At 41.3% G+C, this 11,867-nt stretch overlaps 1 protein-coding gene across 1 annotated transcript; it reads left to right on the top strand.

Annotated features, from left to right (window-relative positions):
* Positions 1-7,412: 7,412 nt before the first annotated feature.
* Positions 7,413-8,958, top strand: LOC122407716 (odorant receptor Or2-like). Its single transcript, XM_043414101.1, has 5 exons — positions 7,413-7,658; positions 7,733-8,338; positions 8,407-8,505; positions 8,572-8,727; positions 8,838-8,958. The coding sequence occupies exons 1-5, from the start codon at positions 7,413-7,415 to the stop codon at positions 8,904-8,906; spliced, it is 1,176 nt and encodes a 391-aa protein (XP_043270036.1). The 3' UTR covers positions 8,907-8,958.
* The last annotated feature ends 2,909 nt before the right edge of the window (positions 8,959-11,867 follow it).

Raw genomic sequence — 11,867 nt, 5'->3', positions numbered from 1 at the left:
AAAACTCGAAATTCTTCAAACATCGAACGTAAGTCTGATCGATTGGTTCTTCGATCGGAGCTGTATTGGAGCAAGCGTGGAAAGCATGCGAACTTTATTATCGTCATTGTGGCGAAGGCTATACAAGCATTGTTTTATGGCTGGTTCGGCTCGACTCTGACTGCTGAGGTATTTGCCATGAAAATTGAAAGAATAACGATTGATTCGAGGAAGGATTTCAATCTCTTTATGAACCAGGTTTCAGTAAACCTTTCCTAAGAAGCCTTAAAATTTCCATGAACATCGAAAACATGGACTGTCATTGCTATACTCTTTTCGTTATCAAAATGCTGCTGACCGATTCGATTTTTTCGGCGATTAACCGAAACAACAGGAATTCTCGACCTTTCAATTTAAAACGCAAAAATAATGAAGATTTTGATTTAATTTTACAAAATAAATGCCAGACTTGAAAGAGCATCTTAAAAAACCCCTATGTCAGATTTTGGGTAATTTTTCTTTTGTTCGTCAGTTAAAACTGTATACTTGTAATTGTGTGTCCAAAATTGTCGTTTTGCCCATTAATGGGTTAGTATGGTGATGCTATACAACATTTTGAGGGTAGGAGTTCTGAGGGTGGTCGAGCTAGTCGACTGTGATCGTAGTCCTGCCACAACGTTTCTGTATCCGCACTCAAAATTCTCGCAATTTTGAATCAATTGCAAGAATTCAGCTTTGGGACTAACAAGAAAAAAAATTTCTTAAGAGGTTCAGAACTGTGAGTAGTGAATGTAAGGCATAGCCTTAAAAATTCTGTGGAGAGTTAAATTATTTTCAAAAATTCTGAAAAAAGTCCCTATTCGTTGCTCTTTTTTGCTGTGCTAATGTTTCATTGTTTCATCATATAAATGGTTTGTTACTACAGAACATTGGACTTTGTTTTTTTTTCATACTTCCGCCCAATTTCTTTTACACATTTTCGTTCTTCCTACTTCTCACGTGACCCCAGTTCTTTCATAGATCTTTCCCAATTGATCGCGTATGAAGATTTTTTCTAGTTTCTCATTGTTTTGGATTTGCCAAGGGCTAAAGGAAACTGCAAGGAAAATGTCGATGCAGCGGACACCTCACGGAATTAGAGCAGGACCGAAAACACTTGATCGATATGATCGTCTGAAAAATATCAGACTCCGAGAATCGCATTTGTTTTCCAGTCCGAAAAAAATATCTTTTTATTTTTATTGAAAACGTGGGTACGAAGAAATGAGCTGAATATTCACAGTTTTATAGTACGACGCGATCGGACACATCGATTCGTCAAGCGTCGTCCGTTCGATCGTTCACGACGGTCCAATTCGAACTTTTTTCGTTTCAATTGTTCTTCAAAGTTTATTCCAAAAATATTGAACATTTTTGCTGCTCATATTACAGCGGTAATCAATGAAAAAATCGATGACATAAAATTGAGAAAAATGAGAAGTAAAAATGGATTTTTCTTCAGACGTTTCGACGCGGTCTGTCACTCTGAGACATGACAAATTTCAGAGCGCCATACTTCGAGAGCAGAACCACGGTCATCGACTAGTTTTGAAAAAAATTCTCAAAACGGCTCAAGCACTAATGGATTCGTCAAGCTCTGTCGAGTTTTCGTGTAATAAATAATCTAACTCACCTGCCGGACACCAAAAATGTAAATTCGAATACAAAATTGCTCGGGACAAGACTACGAAAAAATAAACGATGTAATTTTGAAAATAAAAATCAATAATGATCGAAAAGTGTGGAGTTTCGGGAAGAAGAAGCAACGAGGAAGCAGGAATCACGCTTGCGAGTCCAGCATTACTTTTCCAGTGTTACGTCCTGAAGGGACGAACGTAATTGGGAAATTTACTTAGTTTTCGCTGCCACCAACCTACACAGAGTGTAGGATTTTTGAAATGTGAAATATTTAGTAGATATTTTGTTTGGTCTAAACGAAATTAAAATAATTGGATAATTATGGGAATAACCGAAATATTGCAATATTGAAGTGATTAAGTAATCGAAATAATTTAAGAGATAACGAAAGGGTGCCTATATGGTCCCGTACGGGCCCCGAAGCAGGAGATTGGGTCGCTCAAATAATTATTAACCGGGAAATCAGATTTATTGACATGAAAATAGAAGGTTGGACGAGAACAGAAATAGTTGTGAAAAGTATGCGAAAAGGAAAGATACAAAAGGTTTACATCACACGAACGGGAACAATTCTCCCATTCCGCTCCGCACACAATAACCGCGCCTTCGTTTGACGCGCGGTTCACACACACGCACAGAATTAACTTGGTTTTATGAAGAATAACAAATTGAGAAATAACTTAATAGAGGGGTGCACGCAAAAGTCTGCAAGACTCGGCAAAACAACGTCCGTGAGGCAAGGGGCAGTGTGTTGCTCACTTCGCGTTTGTTATCGAAGGTTAGGCTTACGTCTCTATGCAGTTTCACCGATCTTTCAGGATTTACTAAACCGCCGCGAGTTGCTAACCTACGGAGTTATCCCGAGGGACGACCGAGTGTCGGTTAAGAATCAAACGGAACTGATGTACAAAAATCCTCGCCACGGCGACGAGAGCTCGAAAGCGATCGTCGTGACGGGGTTTTCAGCATCTCAGCACTTTAGTCGTTCCCATGGATAGGTCCCTCGAACTCGCGATCAGGCGATGCTGATCGGGCGGATTCCGAGGGCTTCCGGCCAGCGGCGACACGAGGCAACGCACATAGGTCGCACTCAAGGACGCTCCGTTGTCAAGTCGCGCAATTGTCGGAGAAGGCCGTCGTCACGAACCGCGTATATTGAAATCACACGCGGGACGTGACACTCACCCCCCCTAGGGGTTTTTCGGCGTCCTCGTCGAATTGGAAAATGTAGGAGAAAAGAAATATTTTAAATCTCGAGGAAAAAAAAACCCAATGGGGAAAAAAAACCCGAAATATAGAAATAGGGAAGAGAAGAAAAACATAACCCACACTTTAGCACTCGTTCAAAATCATTCATGGCGGATTCCAAGACATCCTTCGGATGAGGCTTCCTCCGGATCCGCTGGTATGAACCCCTCGTGAAGACCCGGCCAGGGCACGCGTAGAAGAAGGCTCGACGCGCAGGCCGAATCAACTGTATATTTGAGCAGGTCTTCCGAATTTCATGCGACGAAGCATCGTTGGTTTGATGGTATCGAGGTCTACGACTCCTGGTTCGAGATTTTAGTTCTGCCGAGCATCGTCACATGGATCTCGGGGCGCCGACTGATTGGTCCTACCCCGGGATTCCCGATGACTCAAGAGACCGTCGGTGTAACACACGAAATTCACACTTGTATGTTGATGCGGCGAAGACGTCGAATCGCAGACTGAGCAAGCCGGTGGAAATGATGGCTTTCGAAAGACGTATCAGGCACTAACAGGTCGAGGTTACCTTTTACGTGCTCTGCTGAAGTCCAAGACCAGCTGTTTAGGAGTGATGTACTGCCCAGGTCGTCGACTTATGCTCGGATTCAGATTACAACTTGGACTCCTCATCGCTTTGAATGAACGGCAACACGAACTCGAAACGAATCCAGCAGCAACGCGTGCATGAGCGACGCATGATACATTCAGCGTGATTCCCTGCTCGTCGAGGGCCAAGATCTTGAATTCCGATGATAAAATTCCTCGTCACGATGTCGATGGACAGAAGCGTCGTGCTCCTTTTGTTTTGGAGATCAGATGACGCCAGGAACGATTTCATTCATACAACACTCATACTCAAATACAATTTTTAAATTAATTTAATTCTATCGACATCGTTTTTGGTTTTACGGTAGATGTCTATCTATTAAATCCATTACAGAGGGGAAGAGTGCACTCGCTGGCACGCCTACTGTGCAAACGTTTCCATTAGATATTTTGCCATTTTTTTTTTATATATTTTTTTTTTTTATTTTTTTTCCTTTTATGATAGTATTTCCGTGAATTTTTCTATTTTTTTTTTCTTTATATATTAGCTAAACATAGGCAGATTGCCTTATCCACATGTTTGCAAATCTTTCTCCAGTAGACGTCTGGAACGCTATTCCCGTCGGCAAGCGATTCAATGGTATAAGTACCGTGAAATCGATTATTATTTTTTCCATTTAACAGTTTCCGGCGAAATGATAGAATCGGTAACTAGGGTAACAAAGTTCCCCCCCTTTTTTTTTGTTTTATTTCGGGTTATTTGGACTGGCGGTACATGTCCAGCCGAATTTTGAAGAATTTGTAGGAAGTCTTCTAGAGGAGGAGACGTTCCGTCGAATTCATGGATCAACATTACACGGGGAATTTCGTTGAGGACGGTAGATGGATTCGAGAGAGAAACATTCTGAAGCGAATTCAGGATACGGACACTCTCATTGGCCATCTTGAATCGTATTTGAATGAATAACCCGAAATTAAGCAAAGTGAAGGAACGGAAAGAAGCCTTGATAGTCAACGGGATAAATTTATAACATTTATAGAAATTTTAAGACTTCAACAAATTCTAAATTTTAGAATTTGTGGTAATTTGAAAAATTTTGAATAATCTAGAAATTTGAGCGATCCAATCACCACGGAGGGCGTGGTATAGGCAACGATATCCCACCGCTGCCACCACTTGTTACGTCCTGAAGGGACGAACGTAATTGGGAAATTTACTTAGTTTTCGCTGCCACCAACCTACACAGAGTGTAGGATTTTTGAAATGTGAAATATTTAGTAGATATTTTGTTTGGTCTAAACGAAATTAAAATAATTGGATAATTATGGGAATAACCGAAATATTGCAATATTGAAGTGATTAAGTAATCGAAATAATTTAAGAGATAACGAAAGGGTGCCTATATGGTCCCGTACGGGCCCCGAAGCAGGAGATTGGGTCGCTCAAATAATTATTAACCGGGAAATCAGATTTATTGACATGAAAATAGAAGGTTGGACGAGAACAGAAATAGTTGTGAAAAGTATGCGAAAAGGAAAGATACAAAAGGTTTACATCACACGAACGGGAACAATTCTCCCATTCCGCTCCGCACACAATAACCGCGCCTTCGTTTGACGCGCGGTTCACACACACGCACAGAATTAACTTGGTTTTATGAAGAATAACAAATTGAGAAATAACTTAATAGAGGGGTGCACGCAAAAGTCTGCAAGACTCGGCAAAACAACGTCCGTGAGGCAAGGGGCAGTGTGTTGCTCACTTCGCGTTTGTTATCGAAGGTTAGGCTTACGTCTCTATGCAGTTTCACCGATCTTTCAGGATTTACTAAACCGCCGCGAGTTGCTAACCTACGGAGTTATCCCGAGGGACGACCGAGTGTCGGTTAAGAATCAAACGGAACTGATGTACAAAAATCCTCGCCACGGCGACGAGAGCTCGAAAGCGATCGTCGTGACGGGGTTTTCAGCATCTCAGCACTTTAGTCGTTCCCATGGATAGGTCCCTCGAACTCGCGATCAGGCGATGCTGATCGGGCGGATTCCGAGGGCTTCCGGCCAGCGGCGACACGAGGCAACGCACATAGGTCGCACTCAAGGACGCTCCGTTGTCAAGTCGCGCAATTGTCGGAGAAGGCCGTCGTCACGAACCGCGTATATTGAAATCACACGCGGGACGTGACACCAGACTCATACACGACGTAAATAATATTAATTCGGATTTAAAGGGTTCTGACGGAATTGAGAAACGCGGCTACATTCTCAAGGTAGAAAAAAATCTCTAATTCATTCTAATATATCATTTTACCATCGATCCGAAAAGCATTGGGAAAGCCATTGGAATATTATATTACACACCTAGGGAGGGAAAGTAGACAATTCTGTCCGCGGTTTGAGGTGGTCTAAATTCACTCCCGTAGAGTGTATACTATTTTTCACCACACATGCACCGAAAATTCAACCTTCCGATTTCGGAAAGTAGAACTTTCGGCGCATGTGTGGTGAAAACAACTTTTTTTTCTATCTTGTCCATTATAGCTGACAGTCTCTCCTGTAACGGGGTTGATTTTCTATTACACACAACACTTTTGAATTCCTCTGCCTTTATGTTTTGTTTTCTTCTTCACTTTTTCCTTGCCACTTTCGTGACAAAAACTTTAGAAATATTGCCCTGATTGCCCATATTTTTTCAGAACCGGAAAAAATCATTTTAACAAAAAAATCGGGGACCGACACATCGATGAGCTGTCACATTCGCGATCTTAATAACCTCATTGGTAAATAAAACACCACTAAAAGTACAAACCCTGTAGGATAAATACACTACCAATTACTGATAATATTATTTTTGTCACTTGGAAAATTAAAAAAAAAAAAACATTTTTGAACCCAACTGTGAGCTCTGTCACTTTACAATTATGTTGATATTTTGAAGCATCAACAGATTCACGCTGTATAAGTATACAATTTGTATTATGGCACCAGATTTGTCACTGAAGAAACAACAAATAAACATAAAAAATGTGTGCGAAAAAATGGAGCATTTTTTGATGAAATTGAAAAATAAATAATTAATATCTTTTCACCGCGTTAAGCTGCGGAGTTCGCAGAGGTCGCGATCGAAAGAAAAAAAAACATAAAAAATACGTCAACTTTCAGGATTCTCTGAAAAACTGTGATTATTTAATTGTTAAAGAAATAATTTTTTAAAGTTATCAAAAACAGCTGGAAAACACTCTCGCTCCTGTAAAAACTCTCTGGAAGCGACTACGTCATACATAAATGTACTTATCTCAGAGTCGCGGTAGCGACTCTAGATCCGGTTGAATCGAGTATCGAAGAGCGACTGATGACGCCAGTGCATCTAAAAAAAATGGCTGCCCAAGATGGCCTGTCCAAAGCAAAAACCTTAGGAAACGTCGTCTCTATAATTTAATTTTTTTTCTCCCTTTACCAGGAATCTACTTACAGTGTATACATAAATGAAAATTAATTGCCGGCCATTTATCAACTTTGATATGCTATTATTCGAACGTTGTGCAGAACATTGTTAGAGCAACCACCGTCACGTTAGAGTGCGAGGACCTTTCGCTGTATAATCATCGATCTTAATGACAAGCTGCTATTTATGTTACATAAAACGACTTCCCTCTTTGTTTCCTTTTCCTTCATCCCTCCTTCCCTCCATGTGAGAAAAACCGAGGAACGATTCGCGCTTGCGATCTACGGACGTTTGCTTCTCGGTCAAGCTGTCGATGAAATTCGGAGTCTGAGATTAGCGAGGAATTGAGTTTCTCGTGATCGGCCTTCTTCTGGCACTGTGTTAGGAAAAATACTTTTTTTCAAAGCCAAAGTTTATTGGATAGTCATTTGAATCTCAATTGAAAATAACCAGAAAACAGTGAAGCGAATTTGAATTTACTAAATCAAATTCCTATATTGAAATACTGTGAAGTGGCAACATGTTGAGTAGAATCGACAAGTACAATTTGTACGGCAAAATACTAAGAAGATTTTTGCTCTTCGCCGGACTCTGGCCGATCGTCAACGCGAGCGTTTTCTATCGTCTGGTTCCGTACCTTCACGTGCTCGCTGAGCTCTGGACGGCTTTCGCCGCTCTGAATTTCTGTCGTCAACATTTGACGAACTTTAACCTGCTGATCAAAGGGCTCGGTTTAGCCCTCAGTTTTCTCACCACAATACTCAAAGTAATTGAGCATTAAAGCCACATTTACTCGTCCATAATTTTGCTAACTTTTTCCAAATGTTCGCTTTCGAGCAGATGGTTTGTCTGACGTTTTATCGCGATCGGCTGATCGAGCTACACACGAATTTAGAATCAACATTTTCCGAAGACCTCGACGATCCTGAGCTTCGACCAATTTTGCTGTCGCCACTCTTGACCTATTATCGACCCTCGTTATTTCTGTCCGTCGGAGTTTGTCTGCTGTTCGTAATGTACTGGATAACACCGATTTTGCTGATAATTATTCAGGTGGCCCACGGGGCAACAGTCATCAAATATCTTCTTCCCTTCCCGACATCGTACCCTTGGTTTATAGACCCAATGAACAAATGGCTCTACTCGGGTTTATTCATTTTCGAGGTATACGCCGGCATGTTTGTCGCCTTTATGGTAGGCGCCATCGACTCCCTCTTCGCTTATTACGTTTTCAAAATAACCGGACAGCTTCGAACTTTGTCTCACCGTTTGCGGAATTTGAAGGCTAATGAAAACTACGGGAAGGTTATAAGGGACTGCGTCGCGAGGCATCAAATTCTAACGCGATGTCAAGATCATCTCGAACGGATTTATGGACCAGTGGTTCTTTGGCTCTCCATTGCAAACGCCATGATCATGTGCGCCATGATTTGGCAGGCTACTCACGTAAGTAACTCTTTTGCTCGACGCACCATGTAGTTTTGGCTTTTCCACGCAAGCTTTTTCCTGCGCAGATCAACCCGAAGAAAGCAATTATCGTGGGGGTTTTCATCATCCTGAAAGCGATTCAAACGTTGTTTTATGGCTGGTTCGGCTCGACCCTGACTACGGAGGTATTTATCACTGTCACGAAAATCTTGAGCAGCGAATTCTCTTAATTCACGCTTTCATTGGTTAAGAACGAGAAATTTCGCGATGCCATATACGCGACCGACTGGCCAGGCACAGGCAAAAAGTCTCTTATGACCAGCATCTTAACTATGATCATATACAACAAGCCATTCGTCCTTAAAGCCTGCTCGGTCGCGACCATATCCGTCGATATGTTCGTCGCCGTAAGTCCTTCACAATTAAATAATCCATTGGAATAGATAAATGAAGAATTCTCAATATTTTCTTGTAACAAAGGAACGCGGAATTGCTTCTGGCTGTTAATTCTTTGCAGGTCTCGAACACCGCCATTTCGTACTATTTCATGCTACGAACTCTCGAAGAACGTAGAGACCTCGAATGATTAAAACGTTTTCCAAAAAAAACGAACAAAATAAACAAATTTGTGCAATTATCAAATGAGGGTAGTTCATATATTTTCAGTGTTAAAGAAATATAGAAGTAATATCAAGAACAAAAATATACTTTTGTATCACTTTTTGTGATTGAGAGCCTCGAAAAGCCAAAAAATTTTCATGTGCTCCGAGTTCACTCTGACTCGTTGTGTCTGGATTGTTTTTTTCTTGGATTGGTCATGCAAAAATTCACCTTCATCATTCTTTCACCATCGTTAAAATCATGATTTCATTTTGTGTACCGGAAACGTCGGTGCATTTCGATTGAAAATTTATAGTTTCATGAGCACAGAGAAATGTTGATGGAATTGAAAACTTTACAGACGAAAGGCGAATCCGGTCCATGGGACAGTCAAAGCGAGACTAGTAGCGCTTGTTCTCCTGGAAAACATCGGACCCCCCCGTTTTCCTTTCCTCGATCGTACCAGTGCTCTCCCCACAAGGAAACTTTTGCTTTGACTCTATAATTTAATTGTTCTTTATACTCGAGCGTCTACGTATCAAAGATAATTGCAAAAAGTTGATATAAACGGACTGCAATTTGTCAAATTTTATATCATTGTTGCACCACTTTTCTAGTATAAACGTTCGTTCTAATGACGAGTTTCATTTTCATATTATTAACGGGGCTCCCTGCTTCTCCTGCAGTAGTTTTTTTTTCTCCCACAGTTCAACGTATTAACTTTTTTCTCTGGCTTCGCATATTCCTTATTCAGTGCCAGTGCTTTGTTCCCGATCGACTGGAAAGCAAGCGTCAGAAAAAGTTTTCACGTGTATACGATCCGTGATTGAAAAAAAAAATCAAATCGAAATTGCCGCTGATTCTTTCGGTGCACTACTCGCAACTTTTCACGTAACACTAGAATAATTGTTGACTGTGTTACGTCCCGGTATAAATTGTTATTACCGTGGTCGTAAACGATGCTTCAGTTTCGGTCAGCTGGGAGAGACCGGGAATTAAGCGATGTCGCTTGACAAGCGGATCCTTTTTGGTTATATTTTGAGTAAAACCCACTCACCTTTACGCTGATGCTTAGGGTTTACGTGGATTGTGCTCGACGTCTGCAAGACGGTCCGATCCCTTGTTCTCGGGTCGCCCGGTATGTAGCTGACGGCGATTAGAGAGAGATGAGTAGAGGATAACAGGTGTATCCGTTGTTAGCGGATATATTCGCGCGGGTGTAAAACAATAAAATTATATTCAAAATAATGAGTTGATGATGCGATACAATTTTGAATGGGTTTTAATATTTTGTCAGAGCGACCAAAGCCGGAGGAGAACCGATCGGTTTAGTTCGCGAATGAAAACTAACTACCCTTTTGCATTTTTCCCAGTGACTCCGGCTATCGTGTCCGAGTCAGTCGAAAATGCTTAGGCCGAGATTCCCATGATCTTGGATTGATGCTTTAGCATTTTCTCATGGCAAACCGTCTCACGGTGTTCGTCGCTGCTGATTTGCGTTTTCTTATCGCTAGGTGAGACGGACCGCCAGCGGTTCGTCTCTTCGAATAATTATTCTATTAATGTAATTTACTACGTTAATCATTTATTATATTTCTATAGATTCTGTTAGGCAAAAATCAAAACGAATCTCTAGGACGTAACACCTCCCCCTTTAAGAAGAACGCTATGCTTGGGCTTAGCGTTCGATGAGAGAAGCGTTCGTTGAGTTCCGTTTTGAGATTTTGCTTTCTTATTTTAATACGCTTATAATTTTTCTTTTATTTCGAGGCGTCGCGTATACGATGGCTCGTCGTTGCTGCATACGAAAGGTTCGATTCGAGTGGGGAGAGAAAAAAAACATTTCTTTCTTTTTCTGTTTTCTCTCTCTCTCTCTCTCTTTTTTTTTTTTTTTATTAGGAAAAGAATTTTATTTTCTAGTTATAAAAATAAAATATATTTTCCTGGTTTTCTTAATATATTTCTTATTTTTATTTTAATTTATTTATTTATTTAATTTAATTTAATTTAATTTAATTTTTTTATTTATTTAAGTCGGATGCAATGCTGCAGCCTTGAGTGCGAGAAGCGAACAGCCGCGTTGAGAGTTCGGGGTTGACGCCGGCTAAGCTCGTTGTTGACGTGGCTGTTGGTAGTTCCGGGTATGGCGTCCGTTTTGATGGTTCGGGCGGCTGAGTCATTTCGATTTGGTTTTCTTCCAGTTCATGTCCAGCTTCGATGTCTCCGTTGCGTCGGGTATTTTTGCGATGCGCTAGGGTGACGAGCAGTCCGGTAATTGAGCTCCATATTGCTCCGAGGAGGTGTATGCTCCATCCATATAATGCGTGGAGGGCGTATCCCTGGATGCATGTATCGGTTACGAACTTAATTGCTGCGAGCACCAAGAGCACGCCGACGACGCCTCCGCTAGCTGAGCCAAACTTCATGAAGCCGTTCCAAAATTTAGCTGCTGCGTTCTGGGCGATGTGGTTGAGCGTTTCTTCGTCGAGAAATTCGCGAATGTATACGCTACCGGCTGGTAATTGGTATCCGATGGTTCCCCGAGCGATGTTGTTAAGCAAGGCCGGTTTTTCGGCCGGGAACATGATTCGTTCTCGGAGTTTGTTGATGTCTGTTTCGGAATATATGCCACTACTGGTAAGATTTCCAGGTGATGCATATTTCCATTTTGGTTCCGATAGTGGTGCCAGGGATTGTGGTGGCAGAACTTCTGTCGGATTTGCCGAGAGTCGGTACCAGGTCCCTTCGATTTGGTACTGTGCAGGAACAACGGGGTCGCAATTTATTTGCGTTGCCGATTTGACAAGCATTCGCGATGTTGCTGAAAGGTAGAACGATTTGTGATATTTTTTATTTTTTTTTACGCATGAAAATAAAATACGAAGAAAATTCTTTTTGTCTGTACATATGTATATATAGAGATATTTTCGTCACACACACATGCCGT

Source organism: Venturia canescens, chromosome 3 (genome assembly GCF_019457755.1).
Source record: "Venturia canescens isolate UGA chromosome 3, ASM1945775v1, whole genome shotgun sequence".
NCBI lineage: Eukaryota > Metazoa > Arthropoda > Insecta > Hymenoptera > Ichneumonidae > Venturia > Venturia canescens.
Note: the sequence above shows the minus strand (reverse complement) of the source record. Positions and strands in the feature narration are given on the sequence as shown.